The sequence below is a fragment of the Danio rerio genome, chromosome 3, assembly GCF_052040795.2.
Source record: "Danio rerio strain M-AB ecotype USA chromosome 3, GRCz13ab, whole genome shotgun sequence".
Classification (NCBI taxonomy): domain Eukaryota; kingdom Metazoa; phylum Chordata; class Actinopteri; order Cypriniformes; family Danionidae; genus Danio; species Danio rerio.
In genome coordinates, this window is record NC_141023.1 from 3,398,743 (window position 1) to 3,425,134 (window position 26,392).

General features: G+C 37.3%; 2 protein-coding genes across 6 annotated transcripts in view; one reads left to right on the plus strand and one right to left on the minus strand.

The window, feature by feature from the left end:
- The window catches only part of LOC147845417 (interferon-induced very large GTPase 1-like), a 47,613-nt gene extending 21,390 nt beyond the window's left edge, over positions 1-26,223 (minus strand). Inside the window, exons 1-3 of one of the 3 annotated variants that reach the window (XR_015480178.1) lie at positions 25,919-26,189; positions 20,944-22,325; positions 20,337-20,681 (exon numbers count right to left, since the gene is read on the minus strand). The gene's annotated coding sequence lies outside the window, so the exon portion shown is untranslated. Of the gene's footprint in view, positions 1-20,336; positions 20,682-20,943; positions 22,326-25,918 lie in introns of those variants that run through there. The other 2 variants (XM_087243494.1, XM_087243493.1) reach the window with 2 other exon arrangements.
- On the plus strand, positions 465-16,558 carry LOC147845418 (interferon-induced very large GTPase 1-like). Of its 3 annotated transcripts, XM_087243524.1 has the most exons (4): positions 618-687; positions 973-1,088; positions 10,250-10,311; positions 12,665-16,558. In XM_087243524.1, exon 4 carries the CDS (start codon positions 12,997-12,999, stop codon positions 16,441-16,443), a length of 3,447 nt encoding a protein of 1,148 aa, XP_087099650.1. In that variant the 5' UTR covers positions 618-687; positions 973-1,088; positions 10,250-10,311; positions 12,665-12,996; the 3' UTR covers positions 16,444-16,558. The 3 variants fall into 3 exon arrangements, 2 of the variants coding, with proteins under 2 accessions (XP_087099650.1, XP_087099649.1); XR_015480181.1 differs by lacking the exons at positions 10,250-10,311; positions 12,665-16,558 and adding an exon at positions 2,892-4,357 and having other exon boundaries at positions 465-687; positions 973-2,736; XM_087243523.1 differs by lacking the exon at positions 10,250-10,311.
- Positions 26,224-26,392: the final 169 nt, after the last annotated feature.

Sequence of the window (26,392 nt, forward strand, 5' to 3'; positions counted from 1 at the left end):
CTGAAATCTACCCGCATTTGGCGGGTGCTAATGTAAAGCCCTGATTCTAAGGTAGGTGTAAAGTGAACAGTTTTGACTTGATGTATTAATGATATTAGCCATAATGAATAAAACAAGAAAAGACAATGGTGTGTTTGATACATTATCTACAAGTTTGTCAGGCTTTCAGGCTAGAATGAGTAATGAGAAACTGCACCAATACACTGAATTTTTTTGTGTTTTAAAAGAAAGTTATCATTTCTAATTAAAAATATTATTTTCATCACATCAGGCCATTCTGACCATTATTATTATTATTATATTATCTGACTGTCATTTTTAACTATGCTAAAAGTTTCTATTGAGATATAAAAATAAAGCTTTGAATGTCTGTCATGATATTTAATGAAGTCATTACCATAAAAATGCTATCTCTTTAGGTATCGTAATACAGACTATAAATTTGTAGTTAGCATATTCAATTTGCTTATGAGCAGTAAACAAAAGTGTCCAGTCAAATATGCGTCTATTATAATAATGAAAAATCGCCAGACGTGGCAGTAGGAGAAATCGAAAGTGTTTTTGTCTTCTGGTTGCAAGACTAGGCTTGACAAAAAATGCTTGTCAAGTCTTGCGTAAAGGCATTGCCTGTTGCACCGTCTGGGCGTAATGCACATTTGAAACGAAACCTTCGACATGTGTTCTAAGGTAGGTGTAAAGTGAACAGTTTTGACTTGATGTATTAATGATATTAGCCATAATGAATAAAACAAGAAAAGACAATGGTGTGTTTGATATATTATCTACAAGTTTGTCAGGCTTTCAGGCTAGAATGAGTAATGTGAAACTGCACCAATACACTGAATTGTTTTGTGTTTTAAAAGAGAGTTATCATTTCTAATTTAAAATATTATTTTCAGCACATCAGGCTGTTTAAGCACAGTCTTGTTTTAATGTTGTCTTTTATCAAACGTTCATCTGTTTTGTGTGCAGACAAAGTCGAATGAAACCTCTGGTGGAAAGAGAACTTCAGATTTCAGAAGGGCTTAACTGATCAATCGACAAGTCACAGCACATTACAAGAACTGAGCGCTGGGGCAACACTGCAGGTACCAATGGATTTTGGATTTCATGTTTTAGAGCTTAAACATTTATTGGAAAAGTGTAGTACAGTATATGTAAAAGTCAAATTAACCAAATTAAATAAGTATTTACTTAAATAGTTTAAATCCATTGCACTTACTGGGGAAAAGTTACTTGAACTCTGCTGTAACTGTTGAAGTTAACAAGATAGGTAAGTAACTACTAAGCGTTTGGTTGAGCATTTATGATAAACTTCTGCTACTAATCAAGATCTAATAAATTACTATTTAAATTAAATACCTGCTAAGATTTCAAAAGATAGAGTGTTTTATTTCAGTCGATTTCATAAGTCTGCAACTAGCATCAGTAGTATTTGTTATGTTTCAGTTCTTGATCTTGCTTGTTACCTTTTAATCTGTTTGATTTTGTCAACTGCTTGTAGAGACCGAATAATTGACCTTAATAGACAGCAATGTTATTTTTCTAAAACAATACTACAAAATATTCCAAAACTAATGTCACTTTTAACATAAATGCAAACCAAACATCACTAAAAAGACTAAAATATTTATGAAACATGCATACGATTTGTATTAGATGCTTTTAAAATGTTATTAAGATGTTTTGATATCCTAAAAAGTTAGTCCCACCATTAGAGCATATATGTAAAAATTACATATTCAACATAAATTGTTGTAAATCTTCAGCTTTTATTGCACATATCCAAGCTCGGTCTCATTTTAAAGACAGTTGTCAAATTGTTGTCGAAGTGAAAAAACTTCCCGTCTATTTAGCAAATTTTTGGGCAGTCTAAATGTCCCCTAATTCTGCGCATGCAGTAAACAATTTGGCATTATAACACGTTGCATAACCACAATATGTTGTCTTAGGGCTGCACGATTTGCAGAAAGAAAGAAAAAATCTAATTGCAATTTATTTGATGAAAATTGCGATTTAAAATTTGATTAACGATAATTTCATAAAAGCTGCTGGACTGACGGAAAGATTTTAACAGCACTAAAGAAAGACCATCATAATCCAGTGCTTCCCACACATGGACTTTACTTGGGCGGGCCGCACAGGTATATTAACGGTCATTATTATCATCTTTTTACACTTTTTTTGTATCTGCCCAATATAAACAAACATCCGCCAATGATTAAGTAGTGGAAAATCATCTCTCCCTTACCCTCCTTTTCATACTGCTCGTTCTCAGTCTCGTGTGCTCTACTATGGCGGCACTTCGATTAATATTGGCATAGATATGCCTCCATACTCTACAGACCCACAGAGACCCGCACCTTTTTGCGTCCAGCCGGTGTTTATAAAATCTACTAAAATGTCCGGGATTTGGTTTTACTTTTGCTTTCTGAGCTGTCGTTAATTTTCATGCGCACAGCTAAGTGATCGAGAAAGACATTAAATAAGTAATTATTTATTCTAAACAACTTAGAAAAACGGCAACGCAGTAGGTAGTGCTGTGGCCTCACAGCAAGAAGGTCACTGGTTCAAGCCTCGGGTGGGTCAGTTGGCATTTCTGTGTGGAGTTGGCATGTTCTCCTGCGTTCGCATAGTTTCCTCCGGGTGCTCCGGTTTCACCCACAGTAAAAAGACATGGGTACAGGTGAATTAGGTAGGGTAAATTGTCTGTAGTATATGAGTGTGAATGACTGTGTATAGATGTTTCTCAGAGATGAGTTGCAGCTTGAAAGCCATTCGCTGCGTAAAACAAATACTGGATAATATATTGGTTCATTCCGCTGTGACAACCCTAGATTAATAAGGGACTAAGCCGAAAAGAAAATGAATGAATGAATGAATAATATCAGTTTTAATCAAATTTATAATTAGACTCAGAAAAACTCTGAAAACTAAATACTCAGAGGTCGAAATTACATCTAAATTGGCTGCAGAACATTTGTACACCAATAGAAATGTGTAATCAACTCATTTGTCTTATTTAAATAATCTACACCTTTTAATCTTGTAATTATTATTATTTTTTAGAGATATTGTCTGTTTTTATTCCCTTTTCTGTAATTTATTTCTCATTTGCTGTATATTTATTTATTTTGCTTTAGCAATACTGTGCAAAATGTTGTGCCAATGAAAGCAACCTAAACTTCAATGAGAGAGAACAGATTTTATCTGTCAGTGGGTGCACATGGCTCCTGAATAGCATAAACATTTTAGTTTAAGATCGTTTGTCAATATGCATGCAAATGGGTTCTTTGAACAAAGAAGCAGCATGATTGATAAATGTTTGTGCGAGCAAACAAATGCAGGTGAATACTGAATGAGAGGATGCAATGAATGGATCAGACGCACAGTGATGTTGTGAGCGAGGCACAGCTGATGTGATGCACATGAGTGTCTAAAGATTCCCGTTTCTTTCCGCAAAACAATCATGAAAACGCAATGGGTGCAAGTGTTTCTCTTTGAAATAGATTGGAAAAAAAGCAGTTGCTGTGCAACCACAGTCCTGCTGCTTTCACTTGAATTCAGATCAGGGAGGCAGTTCCTCCCAATCACACCTCTCCAAGTATCATTGTCATTATACATGTGGGCATTGAAGTCCCTCAGTAGAACTATGGAGTCCTCAGTCTAAGCACGTTCCAGCACCCCTCCCAAGGACTCCAAGAAGGCCGGGTACTCTGCACTGGTGTTTAGCCTATGACCTGAAGGCGAAGGGAGGCAACCATCTCGTTCACCGGGGAAAACTCTAACACATGGTGGCTAAGCTGAGGAGCTATAAGCAAGCCCACACCAGCCTGCCACCTCTCATCGTGGGCAACTCCAGAGTAAAAGAAAGTCCAGCCCTTCTCCAGAAGTTAAGTTTCCAGAGCCCCAGCTGTGCGTGGAGATGAGCCCAACTATCTCTAGTCGGTACTGTTCCACCTCCTGCACAAGCTCAGGTTCCTTACCTACCAATGAGGTAGTCCTAACCTTCAACCACCACCTGCTCCACAATGCACTGGCCCCTTTCGGCTCCCCCTGCACGAGGATGTTACCACGTTGCTACTTCGAACTAAGCCCAAGCCCCAATCCTGACTCCAGGGTAGGGTACTGCTACTAAATTCAGCTGAACATAAATTTGATTTAATAATCTATTTATTAGCTTACCAAACTAATTCATGCATAGGCTAACTCTGTTTATGTGGAAAATTGATCCCCATTTAAAGAATGCCATTTGATGGCATAGAAACCTTGAATTGTTTAACCTAAGACTAGCTGGACCAAAAGAAAAAAAACGACTTGAATTGCTTGACATTACGCAGTTAACTTACTAACTTTAAAACAAGTTAACTTGCTTGATTTTCACAAAAAAAAAAATGACATGTACAAACTTGCACATGTGTGACTTACTCTCACCTAGGGCTGAGCGATAATTCAATATCGATAATTATCACGGTATAAAAATTTTTCGATAAAACGATAATGACAGTTCAATAATTGCTCGATAATATTTACGCACTATGCGTAACGTTGCGCAAGCATTTTGCAGCCTGCCCTTCCGGATGCCGCACGCCGTACAAGTTTACAGCCATACAGTGTTAGTTGCAGTGAAAGGAGTAAGAAAGAAATAAGGTAAAAAAGGTCAGTCACAGACATTGTTGACAAGAAACGTCACTAGACTTCATGAGCTACTTAGTTTTTCACTATCCGACACAAAACAGAGCAACGTGCACCGCAAACTGCTTAGACGACTCGTGTCATCAAATGCAGGCAACACCACGACCTGTTTCACCATGTAAAACAAGACCACCCTTATAAAGATGCTAAGAAATTACAGACATTAACAAGTGTTGGCAAACCAGCGCAGCTACCCAGCAGAGTCTCTATTCATCAAATTCGAAAGCTGTGCCTCTTTTTCACATATGTTTCTATGCTTAGCTGCTTTGATACAATCTATTTTGTAAAAAGTGCAATAGAAATAAAGATGAGTTGAACTGAACATCTGGCAATGCCAGTATTAATAACCCAGTGTTTCCTCTAGGATTTTTTCCAGCTGTGGTGGCAGGCCTACCAATTACTTGTGTCGTTATTTCAATGACAAATGTCAAGAGCGCAGTATTAAGTCGAGATCGTGTTTATGTAATAGCCTACGGCCAAGCCAAGGCTAGACTCTGTGTTCTGTGTGTCACTTAGTTGAGCAATAGAAGCTTTTGTACTGGATTTTAAAGGCTGCAGTGTTATTCATGTCCAAGCAATGGACACACCTGCCACCACACAAATTAGGCATAGACATTACTAGGCAATGTATTAACACTTTTTAAATGCTGAAAGTCGTACTAAACACAAATTCAAATTAAGACACGTGGAGTATTCCTATTTTAGCCACATTATTTAAGTGCAAAATAGACACATAAACACCATAATCAAACTATTAACATAGTGTAGATCATTTTGCAAGAAGATATGTCATACACATACAGCTGTTTGACACTACCACAGTGTCAGCAAATGACTACAGACCTTCTGAGTCAGTAAATGACCACAGACTCACATCTCCGAATGCGCACACACAGTGAACTGTTGGAGACTCGTCACACCTGCCATTATCATCACCGAACACACTTTTATGCTGTCTGGCAAAAGACGAAGTCTTCTTTTTATTTGAGGTGCGGTATTAAACTACATAAAAACAACTCTCTATCAGTCCTTACTTCATACTCACATCCAGTAGCTCAGAGTTTGCTATAGGGACATGAATGAAATGTTGCTAAATGTAAAACTACTTATACATTTTAAAAAGTTGAAGTTTAATTTGTGGAAAATAATTGGTGAAATTGTACAGAGGAAAAGCCAGTCAGTAGAGTTTATAGCAAAATATTTTGCAGTATTTGCATGTCCTTTACTGCATAGAATTCATTAAAATAGAAGTAAAATAACATTACATACAATTGATTTTCAAAAAGCACTTACTGTTGCGTTTCGTGATTTCCTTCTAGTTAAATAAAAATACTATTTTCATTCTAATATCATTCTTTATAATAGTTTAAAAATCTTGTTTCTTTTCTTATTCTCATGATAGAAATATTGTCTCCATTGTACTTTTCAAAATGGTAATGATCATTGTTACTAGGGATGCTACGATTGATCAGCCAATAATCGCATTTAATGATTTGATCAGTACTCACAAATCTAGCCCATCTTATGAACCAATCACAAGTATTTGTTTATGAGTTCAAAGTGAATATGCACATGTGCACCTGGGTTATACAGATAGCAGCACTACAACATGTCAAGGGCAAAATGATGTGTGGGGAATAAGCGATTGCTGACCACACGCCACAACAGCTAAAATTTAAACAGATGTGGTGCGACCTGTTTATTTAGCTTATTGGTCCAACTCGCATCTCTTTGTTGCAACCATTAATAATAATAATTTTATTTATATAGTGCCTTTTCAGAACTCAAGGACACTTTACAATGAATGCGACAAAAAGATAAACAAACATACATGAGGTCAAATATAACAAACTGGAATTACACAAACAAGATCTAGGAGACATATGAGCAGAGTGGAGGTGGATCAGATTAAGTAGTCAGTTTGGCAGATCAGAAGCGAAGCATTTAGAAAATGAGTGAGTCTTAAGTAAGGATTTGAATTCAGAGATATTATTAGCAGAGCGGAGTGATTGTGGTAGAGAGTTCCAGAGTTTAGGTGCAATAACACTAAATGATCTGCCACCCATTGAAGAGATGCGGTACTGAGAATCAGCAAGAAGGCCAGAGTCAGCAGAACGTAATGAACGAGTGGGGTGTAGGGGATAAGCATGTTGCAGAGATAGGAGGGTGCTAGGCTATTTAGGGATCTAAATGGAAGGAGGAGAATTTTGAGTTCAATGCGATATGCAACTGGGAGCCAATGGAGGTTGTACAAGATTGGGGTTATGTGAGCAGAACGTTTGATATGAGTGAGTATTTTAGATGCAGAGTTTAGAATATACTGTAATAGGGTTGTGCCGATAGACGATTGTATCGTGTATCGACGATAGGCAAAGATATCGCTGAGAGCTGAAACCTTTGACGATTTTAAAGACGATATTTAGCTCGTTTTGCATTATTGTGGACGTATTACATGTTTTATTTGCATTATTGAATAAAATTAATAGTATTACTATTTTTAATCATCATTATTAATAATAAAGGAACTACAAATAATTTGACAGCTTCAGCTGTTCACATCAACATCACTTGACCGACACTTTTGGATAAAAATGCATTATTTCGACTGCACTCTTGCGCGCTTTCTCTCTCTCTCTCTCTCTGTCTCACTCTTACTCACATTTTCACATTTTAGGTGCTTTATTGGCATGACAAATAACTGTACATTTATATTGCCAAAGCAGTGCATCATCGCTGCGTACTCTCTCTATGTCTCTGTCTCAGCAGCAGCAGTTGAAGTGCGAGCTGCACCTGAGGGCACAGCCAAATCTCATAGCAAAGTAGTTTGCAACTTTCTTTCATAGGCCTAAAAATAATAGGCTAAATAACAAAACAGGATTTAATTAACAAACAAGTTAAATAAAACAATTTTTAAAAATGAAACAACTGAAGAAGAAAGTGAAAGAACTCTGAAACCAGCTTAAATTTTCTGGAATAAAATGTGTTGCGGTCGTTGGTCATTTGAGATTGCTTTATAACAGCACTCCCGCAAGATTCTCTCTTGCTTTCATAAAAAAAGCTATTTATCTTTTATATATGTTATTAATCGCCTATTTAAGTTTTAGGGTGGTCTATAGCCTATTTTTTCAGTGCGTGCATTGATAGCTTCTTTAAATACACGGAATATATTTGTTAATTTGTGTTTAATTTGATAGAATGAAAAACACGGACATGCACCTTTTTCAGAAAATAACATTTATTTATTTTAAAAATATGTGTTTGGCCTATATTTATTTATAAATGTTATTAAAATATATTTTATTTATTTATTTAAAGTAGCCTACATTAAATTAAAACCTGTATTTTACCATTCGTTTTGGCATTAAAGAATTATTGAACAGATTATAAATAACTTATCAAAGAACAATTTACTGCGCTCAGTGAAAAGTTTTAAGTCAAACAGGCTATTTGATATTAGAGCAATATAAGCTATTGCAGACTCGCCGCAGTCATGTCTAAAATGAAACTCTCATCAGAAAACAATAAATACATTTACATTGCCTATCCCAAGTGCAACATTGTGTTAGATCTTAGCAAATACAAATGTGACACTGTTGATGATTACTTTTGTAATAGATTAGACCTGAAGCCGCACTGTGCTTACTCAACAAAACATTGGAAAACCTCACCACGTAGAAACGTAGTCACTTTCGGGCGGCGAGTCCCGTCTGAAAGGACCAAAACGCATCCTTGTTTCTATGCATAGATAAATATCATTTCATTTGCTTTCATCCATGTGTATTACATCCGTCTCGCAGGCCGAGGATAACGTAATGACCCCAAAGTCACAATCAAATCCTGTCCCATATATATATATATATACATACATACACAAACACACACAAACATAACACTGCTGCACCCCTCATGCGATAGTACCGTGTATCGGCGGTACAGGGGGGGTGATATGGCGGTCTGAAAATTTCGTATATAGCCCAACACTATACTGTAATTTGGAGATGAGGCTGGCAGGCAGGCAGGCCAATGAAAAGAGCATTACAGTAGTCAATGCAGGGCTCGAAATTAACTTTTTTACTTGGTAGCACCGGTGCTCCCAACTTCATATATTTAGGAGCACCAAAAAATTTTTAGGAGCACCAGAAAAAATTTAGGAGCACCCACCAAAAATGAATGAGCACAGCTGCAAATTGTTTTTTAAGGGATTTATTGTATTTTAAAACAACATTAATAGGACTGACAAAAAACAGAAACAACTATCTAACTAATGCTGCGAAGACATTGATATTTGTGAGCAATAATTCCAAAATTAATGTCTAATAATTAGGCTATAGAATATAAATGATGATAAAAAATGACAATAATAGTAAAAATGAATTACATTTCTCATTATGATACTGCCTTGAATGTGCATGAATGTAGGTTATCTGCTATTAAAAGTCTGTTACTTTATGAAAAATAATTGTATAGTTTACATCAAACAAAAATGAAGCATTGCAGTAAGAAAAATTTATTTTGTGCTGCTGTTTTTATATGCATGTCAATTTAATAAATAATATTTCTGCAACAAAACAAACAAAAGATTATAATAAATCATTCAATTCAATGATGAAAGCTGCAAATCAGTCATCAGTAAATAAATAAAAAAAAATAATATACACCTCAAAAAAGAATAGACAAAAGAAAGTAAGTAAAGTCTCACTTCTATCACTCTTTAAAAGTTTTGGTTTCAGTTTGTGTCAATTTAAAGGTTCAGTCTGAGCTGATCTTCATGTTTCTGTGTTAGTGGAAAAGCTGGCGAGTCAGCCGACCCAATTTATGAGCAGGCAGAGCAGGTTTCTTGCGCTGACCACCGGCCCAATACCGTTCTTTGTTATGAGCCGCAGTTTCAGTGTAAACTTAGTAAAGGCGAGCTCCTTTGGCGATGATATGTACAGTTTTAGATTTGACTTTTAGCGGACATTTGCGCTGAACACACAGTGAATGCAACACATGGAGATTCGGGCGCCTTCTCCAAGAAGCGCGTACTCGATTGATCTCAGCTGGCGGATCATTATTCACCACGTGACGTGTCATGATCGCTTTCAGCTGCGCCTCAACTTTAGGTGGGGTTTGCAAACCTGTGTGCTTTAAGTTTTTACTCTTCTGCCGTTTGCATTTCCCGTGGTCATAAAAGCTCCTTCCCTGTCATCTGACAGCGGAATACCTTGAGTGAATGACAGCTAATATGAACCAATATAGCGGCAGGGAAGAGCGATTCAGCACGTTTTTACAAAAAATCAAAACAGGTTGCACTACAACCATTATCTGCAGTCGCACTAATGCGCCCAGATATATTATGAGGTCGCATAGATTAATTTTCGGGCGCATATGCGACCAAAATGGTCGCAATTTCGAGCCCTGCAATGCATACAGTAGACAAATGCATAAACGAGGGAAGCAGTTGGGAAATGCTACGTAAATGAAAGAATGCAGATTTAGTGACAGATTTAATGTGAGACTGAAAAGAGAGTGTGGAAACAAAGATTACACCTAATTTTTTTTTTTTTTTTTACAGAAGTAGACATTTTAATGTGCGAGCCAGCAATCTCACAGGAGAAACTGGTGGAAATATTGCTGGTAAGTGCTGAGGTGCCAATAAAAATCATCTCAGTTTGGTCAGTGTTGAGTTTCAGGGAATTTGAGGTAAGCCAATCATTAATATCCTTCACACAAGCAGAGATATTGTCAATTTGGGCGGATGAGGTAGGTGTACAGACAGAGTAAAGGTAAATATCGTCTGCATAAAAATGATAGTTTAGACCATGACGTTGTAGAATCAGACCAAGTGGGTTTAGGTAAATTGTGAACAATAGTGGGCCTAGAACAGATCTCTGGGGAACACCTCGCTTCAGGGGGAGAGTGGGTGACTGAAAATCCTTAACAGAGATTGTTAGATGTATGTGCGTGTATACACTGGGTGGTCAACATCCATTCCTTAAACCCGGTCAGAGGTGAACAGGCAACATTGACGACAGTATGGTCTGCACATTGATTTATTCAATCCCATCTTCAAACAGTTTACACATTTAGGAGTGCATTTAGATTTGCGTATTTGGGTGCATTTTTGTGTCTGTGTGTGTGGTTTCTGAAATAAAACAATACCAATAGATTAAACAAAGCTCTTAAACAAATATTCTTGAATGACAATAAATAAACATTACTGAATGGGGAATAATACAAGGTAATTCCGCTAATGGCCACTAGTCTTGTACCAGTTATAACAAATAGCAGCCATGTAAACTCGCTACATGTTGTATAATCGATCAATACAACTTGCTATACATTACATAAACTGATTTCAGTATCTTTGAATACTACTTATAAATGTATAAACACCTTATAGTTTCAATTAGCATTATTTGTATAAGTATGTGCTGTAAACATTGATTTTAACAGTCTATTTATACAGATCTATCAAGCAAACTCTTTTAGCTGAGGCATCTTAAAATACTGAGGTAAAACAAAACAGTATATATTAGAAAGTATACATATACACACTTTTAGCTAACAATAAATAGTAATTTGAACTTACATTCTCATGAACGCACACACATCAACAAACTACCGTCTGTCTCATTGCAGCACTGGAATATTCTGAGAACCGAACATGTCTGGGCACGTCCGTAACTCCACCCACATGTGACGTCACACAGTTATCAAAGTAAGAGTTCAACAGGGATTTTATACAGAGATGAAGAATTGCCAATCTGAGAGATATGAAGAGAACCAAGAGAGAGCAGTACCAGAAATACCCAGATCAGAGAGACGTGAGATAAGTAAATAATAAGAGACTGTATCAAAGGCAGAGCTGAGGTCGAGTAGCAATAATATAGACAAGGAGCCAGAATTTCCAGATAGCAATAGATCATTCACTACCTTTACAAGTGCAGTTTTGGTACTATGGAGGGGGCGAAAACCAGATTGAAAAGGGTCCGAGAGATTATTATCAACTAGAAAAGACTGGAGTAGGGCAGCAACAGTACTAACTACTGTAAATATAGTGGTTTTAGGTTCTGTGACGTGAGCGGAGCAATCAGCCACATCTTTTGTACAACCGTATGTCCTCTCCTGTAAGCTCTGCGCTTCTGTACACACTAAAATGTTTTAAGAGACTTGTTTAAAATTACATGCAGTAATAATAATGTATAGGATTATATGCAGCATTCTATTATTTTTGGTAAGGGGAGACCTCCACATACGTATCATACTTATAGGAAAAATGTGCTTCATGCAATGACAAAGTTATATAAAGCTTAAAGCATCAAAATAGCTACTTGGTATCGGCCAATCACCATGACAAGAAATAGGTACTCGGAATCAGCTGGAAAAATCCTGATCTGAGCATCCTTAATTGTTACCATGCTACAAAGTTGCAATTTGGTTAATCAATATCTGTTGTAGATGTGTTGGTTACAGGTTGATCCATCTGATCATCTTTAAAAACTGATTTGATAATTCCAAACAAATCTCTTGAATTACAGTTTTTGATATAAATTAACCTTTCCTGCACAAAACAATATAAACTACACAGCCAACATCTACTGGCTAATGTTTTTTATTGAAACAAATGTAAAATACATGACTGCTACAGTAGTTCTAAACTGCTCCAAGACATAAGCTGATTATATATTATGGGGATTATAATTTTATGGATTTCTGTATATTTCCCAAAGATGGGTTGTGGCTGGTAGGGCATCCGCTGCGTAAAAACTTGCTGGATAAGTTGGCGGTTCATTCCGCTGTGGCGACAAGAAAATGAATGAATGGATTTCTGTTTTAAAACCATGTGTATTGTGAACATCCCTGTACAAATAAACAGATCAAATTAATTCTGTTTGAATTTAATATTATTAATTACAATTTAATATTTTGTCATATTTTCTTTAAAATCTAAATAATAAATTAATTGAAATATTGATGTCTTTATCAGGGGAAAAAGAAGACACCATTCTGAACGAGGGTCAGTACAGATGGAAATGAATCAACTGTTTCAAAGACTCCAATTACCCGACAAACTAACAGCTGCAGATGTTCTTCAGATAAATGAACATTCAACACAGTCACATGAAACCTGTGCTGAAGAAGAGCTGATTCAGACTTTCATGCAAAAACTACTGATAAACAACTACAGGGCAAGGCATATCAAAACTAAAGTTAACAGTGAGACCAATCAAACAACGCTAAGTGTCTGAAGATGAGAGTGATATTTTTGATGATGTTCTTAAAAACAATAGATCAAGTCAGCCCACTCTTATTCACCCGATGGATGTTCAGATGGCTGTGTTTCATCGTGCTGATGGTTTCCTGAAGCAGCTGATGGGCACTAAACTGTCCCAGTGTCAGTTCGCTCTACCTCTGCTTGTTCCTGATCCAGAAACACAACAGATTGAGTTTCCTCTCTGGACATTCAGACAAATCAACAAGAGCTGGAAGATCAGAAACACCAACAATGAAACCATCAGTCAAACCCAGCCCATCTACAAGGCACAAACTCCAATGGTGTTTTTCTTCAGGTTTGACTCTGTGTCTTCATCCAAGTCTCAGCTGATGAACAGTCTGATCAATGACAAACACAACACGTTCTTCCACAGGAACTGCCCAGGCAGCAGCAGATCCAGAGTCCTGATGGATGGAGTGGTGGAGATCGCCTGGTTCTGCCCTTCTGGGAGAAACACAGATACATTTACTGACTGTGTGGCCTTCTGTAATCTACATGGAGATGCAGGAGACCATGAGAAACAGTGGAAGATCCTCACTGAGATGGCCTCAGTCAATGTGGTTCTTCTACAGCAACTTCAAAAGAATAAAAGAAGCACAGACATGATCCAAAGCCTGTACAAGAACAAAAAGCCACTTATTTTTCTTTTTACTGAAGATGAGTCTGTTGTAACTGAGATGAAGAAGGGGAAATACAAGATCGGTCTGAAAGACAGAAATCAGTCAGAAATATCTGAAGAACTCAGAGGAGTTATAAGTGATTGTCTCTCAGAATCATCTTCCACTGTCAGACTTGTAGATGTGTCCAAACACTCGGACATGAGAGTAGATGAGGAAGTTAATAAATACTGCAAGAAAGGAAGAGCAGCAGCACAGCAGATGATCAGTTTACTGGAGGAGAAAAAACTGACAGAAATCAAAGAATCATTTCTGCCTCATCAGGGGAAACTGTGGCATCAGTGGAGTCAGAAGAACAAAGAACTACATCGACCTCAAGGAGATGAGATAGAAATGGAAATCAGTAGAAAACAAAAAGCGATGATGAAATTTCGTAAACAGCAGCATGAGTCTGACATCAGTGAGTTTATAAAGCTCTTTGTTAAAAAACTTAACAAAGATGATAAGCATGAAAAGATGTTTTTCCTCAAATGGCTCAAAATTCTCTTGGATGAACACACATCAACTGAACTTTCAGCTCTACACCACAAATATAATGAAAAGTGGTCAACAGTCCTGAAACTGAAGAAGAATTATGATAAATTTGAAAAAATCAAAGCAGAACAAGCTGAACTGGAGAGGATATCTGAAGATCTGCAAGCTGCAGCCTTTGGTCTGGAGCACATCATGAGGGAGATCGGTCAGATCTATGAATCATGTTCATCTGTGAAGCAGAACAAGAAAGATCTGCCGGTTCACTTCTCTTCTCTCCCGAGTCTCGCAGCAGAGATGATGATCTCTGGGTTTCCACTGGAGCTGATGGATGGAGATGCTGCTCATGTTCCTCTGGTCTGGATCTCTGCTGTTCTTGATGAACTCGTCCAGAAACTGGGAGACCAGACCAGAGTCTTTGTGCTGTCAGTTTTAGGGATCCAGAGCTCTGGGAAATCCACCATGCTGAACGCCATGTTTGGACTCCAGTTTGCAGTTGGTGCTGGCAGGTGCACCAGAGGAGCTTTCATGCAGCTGGTCAAAGTGTCTGAGGAGATGAAAACACAGATGAACTTTGACTATATACTGGTTGTTGATACTGAGGGTCTTTGTGCTCCAGAACTGGCTGGAAGATCAACAAGACATCATGACAATGAATTGGCCACATTTGTTGTCGGTATTGCAAATCTAACCTTAATCAACATCTTTGGAGAAAACTCATCTGAGATGCAGGACGTTCTTCAGATTGTGGTGCAGGCCTTCTTGAGGATTAAAACATTTAAACAAAGCGGCAGTTGTGTGTTTGTGCATCAGAACATCTCTGACTTCATAGCTGGAGAGAAAAACAAAGAAGGAAGGAGACGACTGCTGGAGAAACTGGATGAGATGACGAAACTTACTGCTGAGGAGGAAGGCTGTGATGCAGAATTTTTTGATAAAGTCATAGGATTTGATGTTCAGAATGATGTAAAGTATTTTGCTCAGCTCTGGGAGGGCAGTCCACCAATGGCTCCACCAAACCCAAAGTATTGTGAGAATATTCAAGATCTAAAGAAAACCGTTATAGCTCATGCCTCAGAATCACATAGAACAGGGCTGAAAGACTTAAGAGATTGTGTCAAAGATCTGTGGGAAGCTTTACTAAAGGAACGATTTGTCTTCAGCTTCAGAAATTCTCAGGAGATTTCAGCTTATAAAAAACTAAGGACCCAATACAGCAAGTGGTCCTCAAGTGTTCATAATGCTATGGAAAAAATTGAGAACAAACTACAAAATGAAATAGAAAATGAAGTAATTCATGAGGTTGAGGAATCTGATCTTCAAAGAGAACTGAAGAAGACCAGTGAAGAAGTAGAAAAATCAATGACTGAATTCTTTGAGAAAGGCAAAGATAAAGATATACTGATACAGTGGAAAGCATCATTTGAAATCAAAATCAAAGAGCTACAAGAGAACATTGTGAGAGAAGCAATAAGGAAATTAAATGAGATTCTTCAGCAACGAGACCAAAAGAAAAACACTGATGCTCAAAAGACACATTATAAAAAATCTCTCAATGAAAACAGCAAAGAACTTCCCATAAAACTCAAAGTCAAAACAGCTGATCCAGAAACACCTAACAAAGATGAAGACTACAAACGAGCAGCACAGCAGCACTGCAGAAAAACAGCAGTGCAACAAAAGACTGATGCTCAGAAGAAACATCAAGAAAACACTATTCATGAAAAGGCCAGAAAACTTCCATTAAACGACAAAATAAATGAGGAAACACAGAAGAAAGAGCTTGATTCATTTAGGGATTGTGGTTTCAATGAAAACATCATCTCAGAAACAGTTAAAATCAAAGACATTGACGTAATGAGAGATGTCAGAGAGATCCTTCAAATCATCTTCAAAGACATCTTCAAATTTGACCCTGCAAACTTCATTAAAGAGAACTCAGAGGAACATAATATTCTAAATTCAAAAAACTATAAGAAATATTTTGATTCAAAAACAGGGTTTAAAAGATGCATGGGGAAAACATTTGTTTGTCACAGTACTAAAAAAAACAAAAGAGAGGAAATAGTGAAAGAATTAGTGAGGGATGTTGATCAGCAGACAGATAAAATGATCAAGTCATTCAACATTTCAAAAACTGGCTACAATAAAACCTACATTGAACAAATAATAAAGAGCATCATGGCCAGAGCAACAGAGCATCAGGAAGGACAAGAAAAATATGAGTTCACGGATGAATTATTCATTGACTTGATTCTTTTTATCTGCAAAAAGGCTGACAAGACGATCACTGACCAACACAGAATGTTCAGAGAAGCCAATGATCCTGAAATGATCCAATGATTGCTGATATAACATGATCGGGCCAGTAACAATTTTCTCTACTGTCCCGAACATCCTTCACGCTGGCCCCGGGCCATCGGGCAGTCCTTATTGTTGAGCCATGCCTTAGGGTGCTTTCACACCTACACTTGTTTCGGAACGTGTCTCATTTGCCCAGTTAGCGCGGTTCGTTTGTCATATGTGAACAGGGCAATCGCGCTCTGTTCCACGCCAAAGTAATCGCTCCGAGATCGCTTGAATGAGGTGGTCTCGGCTCGACTGAAACGAACCCTGGAGCGGTTTGTTTGCAGTGAGAAAGCAATCCGATCCGAGCGCGGTTATATCACAGTGTTTTATGGATATGTAATAGGCGTACGGCTATATGAAGAGAGAATTATGAGTAGGGCGGGAAGTTTCGCGAGTCTCCGGATGCCCGCAAACGAATGATGATCTCCCGGTAATCTCGCGTCTCCCTCCCGGTCCTCAAATAGGCATCGTCGCGCACCCTTCTCACCCCTCCCCACCGCATCTCTCCTCAGACATGTCGCGCGCACCCTGTCAATCACCACCAAACCACCACCTCTCCTGACAGCTGAGCAGGACGCTGCAAAATAAACTGACACTCTGACCAATGTGAGGAGAGTTTACTCGCACGTGACTTGTTTTAGCTCTTTTGGTCCGTTTATAAACTTTGCAGAACCGCTCCAAGAGCAAAGAGCAACAATGTAACAATTGTAATCTCTGTTTCGGAACAACTGAATCGATTCACAGGTGTGAAAGCACCCTTAGTCTTATTATTGTCTTTATTAGATTAAAGCACATCATTCGATTACTGATGTCCATGTAAACTTAGTAAATTTTAGGCAGATCAGAATCAGGGTTTGTTGTTTATGAGATCAGTAAAATTAATGATATCGATCAATCACTTCTGTCAGTTTTGTTGAGTTCAGTGTCTGAGTACAGTCAACCTGTACAAACACCATCTTTCCATTGTAATACTGGACAAAATGTAATTTATTAAAGGAATAAAGCTAAATAGTCCTCACTTGCATCCATATCATTATCAACAGTAGAAGACAATACTATTTATTTTTATATCATTGAATAGCTAAAGTTGTCTGAAGAGAACACAGAAGACCAGAAGGAGTTTACCCAAACTGGAGCATAACACCCGATCCCTCTGAACTAGCCTACTGGAAGTTGTGTACAGATTTCAGAAATATCTGAACAAATACTTTAAAAAAACGTAGTTATATTGAGATCCCAGATGAACAGAAAAAAATTCTCAGCATAGGGTACTATTAGGAGTTCACTAAATATATCTAATGAACCAATAATCAGCCTCCTACATCCAGGAATCTCCTCAGATCCCAGTTACAAGTGAGTTTCTGTTATATATATATATATCAGTGTGACTCTAATGCATCTATAACACAGGAAAATACAGCTCAGTGAATTAATCTACAAGAGGACTAACCACAAGGTTCACTTCAATAGCTGTGAAATGACCTAGATATCTTAAATGGCATATTTTAAAACATGTTTTTTTAATTTAAATAATATTTGTAAAAAAAAAAAAATGTTTGATGCATTCCTAAAACCCAAATGGTGTATGGATGCATTGCTGTTCCTTTACTATTAACCAAAACAGTTTAATGTATTATTAACCAAAACCTAAGATTTTAGACAAGGACAGTACTGAGAGATAGTTGAAATATATAAACATGGACGACACGGATGACGTTTTTTAGGAATTAACATGGTAACATAACCCCTGTTCAGTTTCCTAAAAACATTTTAGTAGCTAATATTCATTAAATTTTAAAGCTTCATGAAAAACAGAATTACATTCAACAGTTTGAACAGTTTGTCAAAATATGTAAAAAAAAAAAAAAAAAAGTCCTAGCACTTAACCTGAATGTTTGTCAAATTGGATCTCAAAAGAACAGAAGTGGCTGTTGTAGTAAATGATGCCTTTATTAATGTGAGACGAAGAAAAAAACAAATGCAAACCTCTCCTGTCCTCTGACATTCCAATAGTTCAAAGCTCAACTTTATCTGAAACAGTCAAGTGTAAACAGATAGCACGACATGACCAGAAGAGGGAGCGCAAGACTAATGAACCGAGAGGGGGAGAGCTGTTACCTTTCTCTGACCCTCATCTGCTCTTACCTTCCCCTGAACGCATAAGGCTTGACATGAGACTCTCTGGCCATTGAAGCCAGAGCCTCCGTAGGCGCGGGTACCTCATGTAGTGCATTAATGGCTTAAAACTGTCTAAACAATGTGCATGTAATTGTTTGTATGTTGATTTATGTTCTTAAATGTACCAAGGGACAACTATAAATTTGTTCACATAAGACAAGACCTATAAGTTTTGCTGACTATTAAATATTTAAACTGAGTGATCAGACCACATTATACAGTTGGTCCTTAGTGATTTATAAACTGTGCTTTGATATAATAGGTAAAACCCAAATGGTGTATGGGTAATTGTATTCCGGAGCATAAATCAATATGTCAAGTCCTCGATGTATGAGGTGTATCTATGTGCATGACCTGATTTTGGAAGTATAAAAACTGAGCCACACTGATCAGCTTTGCGCTTTCCGACTTCTCTATACTGAGGTTGGTTGCCCTATATTCTCAGCGGAGGATAAAGTGAGGATTTTGTTTCTGTTAATTGTCTTATGTTTATTCTACTTTTCATTGGATTTTATTTTATTAATAAAAGTGTATTTTATTAATTATCTTCACTGGAGTGGACATTGACTTCATTTTCCAGTTACCCTGTGTGGTAAATTATGAATCTAATGTATTCCTTTTGCAAAACATTATAAACACGATCCTTTTAACTAAACTCTAGCTAAGAAATATAGAGAAAGGAGGATCCTGGTTTATCTGTTTAATTAGGGTAATTAATAAAGGAGATCCAGCACACTATGCTAATGAATCTGTAGAAAAAAGCATGAAAGAATAGACTAACAGATAAAATATGTTCCTAAATCATTGAGTAGTGATTCACCAATCATGATTTTCTTTGGTCGATTCATGATAACATTTTATTTTAATAGAAACCAAAAATAATAAGTATGCAAGCAATTTTTTTTTTAAATATTTCCCAAATTATTTTTAACAGAGCAAGGCAATGTTCACAGTATGTCTGATAATATTTTTTCTTTTGGAGAAAGTCTTATTTGTTTTATTTCGGCAAGAATAAAAGCAGTTTTTAATTTTTTAAAAATCATTTTTGGGAAAAAATTATTAGCCCCTTTCGGCAAATGTTTTTTCCGACAGTTTACAGAACAAACCATTGTTATACAATAACTTGCCTAATTACCCTAACCTGATTAACCTAATTTACTGTAATCATGGCAAAGATAAATTAAATCAGGTATTAGAAATAAGTTTTTAAAACTATTATGCTTAGAAATGTGCTGAAACAATATTCACTCCATTTAACAGAAATTGGGGAAAAAATAAACAGGGGCACTTATAATTCTGGCCAATTGGTTTTATGAAGTAATGTCTTTTAGTAATTTCCAACTTGTTCCTGACTTGTTTCCAACTCTCCTCCCAAAATGACATCGACCTCTTTGTTTACATGTTTATTTGGTGGAGGCTGGCATTCATGGGGCCATACAGGACCATCTGTACCTCGCATTTATTTCATACGGATTACAAAACCAGAGAACATTAGTTTAAGTGTAGCTGTTTATTTTTTTAAGTATAGGTTTTAAATCGTATATGTAGCAATATTTTCCATGTTTGTGAGACAAGTATTCGCTCAGATAGCAGTACATTTGCCGACCCCAGAGGGTTCATAATAACTAAGCTACAGAAACAGTCATAAAGAAGGCACGTATGGACTGAGCCCCTTCCCAGGAAAAGGACATCTATAGCAATGATTGAATCCTTTACTAAAAGACGAGACTTCCTTCGCTAGAGTGGCCATATAGGCCTTTACAGATTTCCACATTCAAATCTATACGTGTGACATTTCTTCTGTATCTTTGCTATTACATATTAAAGGGGTGATCCACTACGATCTTATATTTTAAACTTTACTTGATGTGTAATGTAGCTGTGTGAACATAAACAACATCTCTGAATGTAAAAAGTTCTAAGTTCAATGCAAAGGGAGACCTTGGTTTTTACAGAGTTAGCTTAGCAAAGCCTACAATGAACCAATTTTGGGGACTACAAAAAAATACTTCCGCCCCCTGTGACATCACAAGTTCGTTTACTGCGCATCCAGCCTGATCTCATGAGAAAACGTAAGTATTTTACGTTTTGCCAGTTTAGTGGCTAATTCGTACGAATTCGTACGAGTTCAGTCGTACGAAATGGTACGATTTTAAAAAGGAGGCGTGGCACCTGACCCCACCCCTAACCCCAACCGTCATTGGGGGATAAGCAAATCGTACTAAATTGTACGAATTAAATCGTACGAATTCATACGAATTAACCACTAAATGAAAAAGTTACGAATTGCCGTGAGATTGTGTTGGCGCATCCCACACTGTGCATGCAGGTAAGGGCCGTGGCCAGAAGCACTGTAATGTTATAGCAGAGATGCTATAAATACGTCCAAACACAGCTGTTTCCACAGAGCTTCGTCTGTTTCCGTATTTGGGCTTTTAAAGGACACGACACAAAGACAGAAGTGCCTTCAGTTCAATATTAATTATCTTCCAGAGAATTATAAAATAATCAGCAAGCATCATTTGACAAAACAGCTCCAGAATCTCTCCCAGTTCAGTGCTGGATTCGGCTAAAATCTCCTCAAAGCAGAATTTGTAAGCTACAAGTGTTTTTATTTGTTAAAATTGATCATGACATGTACAGTGTCTAGCGTTAACGGTATGCTGTAGCAATGATGTAAACAATGCGAAATGCTGCTTTGCGGGCAAATGATTTAGCTACAAATTCATATCAGCCAAACTGCTGTAACACACACTCACTCCACCAGCACGTTCGTGTCTCTTATGTGTGTGCGCATGGGGCTGCACTGACAGTCTTCAGGCAGCTGCATGTGTTTCACATCTCAGATAATGAAGTCGCAAAAGATATGTGGATGATTCATATTACTTACACCTGCATATTCCGGATACTCATGAAAGACGTCATAACGCATAGAGTTAAAAAAAAATACAGATTAGCTTACCTGACTAGTGGTCGCAGCAGAATAATTAATCAAGGCTCAACAGGTAGCATCTCATATCTTGTGCTTTATTCTTCTGTCACGATATATTACAGAAAATAACTTAATCCGAGCATCAGAGAAAAAGAAAGTCCAGCGCACATGCGCTTGCTAAAGAAAGTTCACACCACACACACACAGACGCTGTTAAAGGAGCCGCACCCCATTTTCACTCCTTATTTACAGACACTTGTCAGATGTTATTTTAGAGAGCGGGCGCGAGGTTGACTGTATGTTTACACAGCAGAAAAGCGCGTGCTTTTACGGGCGTGACCTGGAGCCGATCCGCCAATAGCAGCACATTATGACGATGACCAATCAGAGTCACTTAAGGGCGGGCCTTTCAGAGGAACTAGGAAATATATCAGTGGTTTTCATGTTAGCTGAGTAGCTGTGTATAATCAAAGTGAGATATATGAAAAAATCATGCGATTTCCTTCAAGTGAAACATAAGCACACATTGCTTTGCATCTTATAAACACAACCAAGCCCTTAAAATGACATTCTGGACCACCCCTTTAAGGATAGACAAGACCGATCGTACATTCACCCATCACAGCCAGCAATAACTCCTACCTTAAAAGATCCGTTCTGACATAGTTTTCTGCGCAGAAAATCCCTCTGTTCACTCCATTCCTGAAGCTCCTCCTCGTTGTAAGCAAAGTCACAACTCACACCATCAGGACAACCATTATCCAACCTGTCAATCAAAATGTAAGAGTTAATCAGGATATAGGAACAAACCAATTTTTATTTTTTTTTACTTTTGTCCCTACAGAAGTTTATCCTAAAAAATGTGAATACAATAGATAAATATTTGCTCAAAACCCTAACAAAAAAAAAAATAAATAAAATCCCACATACGTAGCCCGGATTTATGTTCCCACAGAGTACTAGGCTTGGGTGGTATTACGGTATTATGGTATACCGCGGGATCTAAAAATAGCAACGGTGTCAGTTTCAATACCGTTATACCGTCATAAAATATTAAATATCCTTTATTTATTGCCTACAAAAACTTATGTGTGGTTTTCATCACGGGACAATGTGGAGGAGAGAGGGAGAGGGGGAGAGGGAGGGGGAGAGGGAGAGGGGGAGAGGAGGAGAGGGGGAGAGGAGGAGAGGTGACGTGATGAGTCGCGCTTCAAAGTGTCCTGCAGTTTGGCAGTATTTACGGTTTCGACTGAACAGAAGGGAGACGTGTTTAATATGAACGAGAGGTCTGCATTAGAGCTGAAGATCTTTGCCCGAACCCGACGAGACCTGAAAAAATCCAAATTCCTGCATTAAAATCCATCCCTGCAAAGGTGAAACAAATGATGACGCAGTATTAAAAAAAGCTAATTTTGACGGCGGTCAAGCCAGTCACTAGCTCAGAAGGAGCGGTCATTCCAGCCGCAGGTATTTCGGCGGTCGCTCATACACTGCGTATTACGGTAGAGCCCTAAACCGCAAGCTGACAGGTAAAAAGACGAGACCACTCGCTACACTGAAACTGCTGTCATGGAAAATTAAATGGATGTTCCTGACTGGTAGAAGATGAACAAACAATCCTACCAAAAACTTGCAGAATAAGCCAGATCAGAACTCTGCATCTCGACCTGTAGCAGCAGGAAAGGGTGTTCAGCTGCTGGACCCCGTGAGCGCAGGACTGCGCTAAAGCCAGTGGATTTAATAATGTTCCTCCACAAACACACGTAGCCTAATCTTGGTAAGTAAAGGGTTTTTCAATTATAAATAAATATTAATTAAACCATATAATCATAATGTAGACAGAGTATACAGGCTAATGGTGGCATTATTATTTTAATATTCAGCTTCACCGCTGCCTTAATGCCAGATTGTGAAGAGAAGTGGCGAAACAAATCTTGCACAGCCTTTATCTTAATTTCGTTATTGCCAAAATACCCGTCACCATTTAGAGTTTATTTTAATTTGATTTGTTAAGCACGATTTCTTTTCTTTTTTTTTTTTTTGTATAGCCAATTTAAAAGCTAAGTGTATGTACCCAGGCCTATTTAGATTGTTGAGATGTTATGATGTTTCAGAGGACTTATTTTATTTCTTTGTTCCAACTATCAAGTGGCCTATAGTCTACGTTTGTTACGAATAAATAATGTTAAAACATATAAATGACTCATTCTTGAAAAAATGCATTAGAGCTGTGTGCATGAGCACATTTGATTAATGTCGGGCTGTAAACGGTTCGGGCTGTATAAAGCTGTCAATCAAAATGTACCTGTCGGACTCGGGACCTATCGGGTATAATTTTTATGGCCCGATTACAGCTCTCTGCATTCCCGCTGCAGTACCGCGGGAGCCGGCCAGATTTCTTATGGTGTGGGAGTAAATTTCTGAATAAATCGCGGTAGAGATGTGTGTGTGTGTGTTTGTGTAAGAGAGAGAGAGAGAGAGAGAGAGAGAGAGAGAGATATGCTGTGCGTCGCTTGGCGCTCTCTCTCTCTCTCTCTCTCTCTCTCTTTCTCTTTCTGACCGCGAGCCTAAGGTCTCATAGAAGGTATTCAGTTTCTGAATGGTTTAGGCTCAAGCCAACAGTTTGGTGACGCTGTCGGAGCCTTACGTCATAATTTTTTTTATTACGCCGGTAATACCGGATACCGGGGTAAAATATGGAGGCGGTTTGACGATATCAAAATTTGGACACCGCCCAAGCCTACAGAGCACTTATAATAAAGATGGACTATGACATAGAAGCATGTAGTGAAGGGGTCTGCTGAGGTGGAGGACTTCTCTCTTGAATTCCCAGATCTAAATGCAGACACAGTGGATAGCTGCACAGAAAGTCTCTTGCCCTAACTATTTGAACCGATAAAACCAGTTTGTTATTCTTAAAATAATTTTACGGTCAATAGTATTTGTTTATATAAAAAAAAAATTCTCAATTGCTACAGTACAAACTGTATTCCAATGACCTAGTTACCTAAACTAACCCATTCAAGCCTTTACATTACACTTTAAGCTGAATACTACTGTAAAATGTTAACGTCTAAATAAATTTGTAATATAAGTTTATTTTAAAAAAAATATTAGATCGTAAAATGAGTTGGAAAAAAATCTTGTCTTTTCCAAATCAACTGACCACAGAGTTAGGGGACCAGAAAATATCTATCTGTAAACATGTTTTGTATTTTAATGAAGAAAATAAACATGCGTTATGGATGTGACCAAGAAAGTATGCGAGTTTGCAGTATACAACAGAAATTCTGTGAATTAAACTGCACAAAACAAAAAAAATATAATAATCAAAAGGATAAAACATTTCTCTCCATAGAGCAAAAATGATTGACTTTACTTTATTTGACATTTCTGCATTTATGAGGAAAAAGTGTCTTTATGGATGTGACATCTCTCCGTTATGGATGTGACCAATGAGAATTTGCCACTTGTGTGAAATTATATATAAAACATTGACAGAGACTATTTTTAGCATTTCTAAGGAACTGTAAAATAAAAGCCTACAGAAAAAACTTAGAAATGGTTTCCATATTTTGGTGAAAACTTAATTTTTTCATGGCCTAGTTGACATTTGCATAGAATTGCTCATATATATTCAAATTTTAAATAGGATCTTATGATCAAGGTTCTCATTATATCTCAGCTCTTATCAGTACAAATAGCTGCTGATTTGTATTTTGTACAAGGAAAAAGGCACATTTACTAACAATAACTTGGTAATAATTGCCAGTTAGCAAATACAGTATGACTGGCCACCATGTCTTAAAACAATAAATAATGTTAGGAATTTACAATTCACCAACTCGAAATTCAGCATTTATTAAATAAACAGCTAACTTGTGTGCAGTATTGTGTGCAGATTTAAGAATGGTATTTCATAGAGGTAAAGTTGGTTTTATATTCGGATATTCAAACATTCTCCTTAATAATTTAATTTCAGAAAAGTAATCTTTGCACAGTCTAAATAGGAAATCATATAAGCAGCCAATGATTATCAAAGTACAGCATTGTTTACAGTCTATAAGATAGTGCTAATGCTGTTTTAAAGCATACTAATTCTGACCAAATATTCAAATTAGCATGGTAACGTTAAACAATAAACCGTTAAATGAACGAATGTGCGAACATAAAACCAACTTTACCTCAATGTATTTCTCTCTCTTTCTCTCTCTCTCTCTCTCTCTCTCTCAAAATGTGCAATGTACATATAAGGACTAACGTTAAATTAAAGTAGAAGAGACTTTAGGAGAAGGAAAAATACTTATTTAAAAATATATAATGCTATGAACAAAAATGGAATAACCGCGTTGACGTTACCTTTCATTTTGAATTCCAAGCGGTCTCTTTGCGTCCTTGAAGGCCACATCGGGAATAAACTCCAGTAGTAAAAACAAGCCAAACTAGCAAAAACAGCGTAACTACCTTGTAAAGGAGTCTTCTAGAAATGAGTAAATGACGGACAAACACGAGGGTCAATTCCTACACCCTTCGAAGAACTCATTTCAAGCAAAGAGCAAAGTTGTTTTTACTTCACAGGCTCTGCTGATTGAATGGAGCAGGGCACAGACCGTTGCGACGCATGCGCAGCAGAAACGCGTTCGCGTTCTTCGCGGTTTAAAAGGAAAATTCAAAAACAACACAATACTTAAAGTTCCAAAAGTTTATCTTATATTATTATTGTTATTATTATTTAAAATAATAATTGCGTTAGACAGATTTGTTTTATTATTTATTGAGCTTAATCCTAATGAAAAAAACATGTAAAATAATACACAACACCAGACACTAATA

Bases quoted from the DNA above. Each gene is read 5' to 3' on its own strand.
- LOC147845418 (XM_087243524.1), top strand. From the start codon at position 12,997: ATGGATGTTCAGATGGCTGTGTTTCATCGTGCTGATGGTTTCCTGAAG.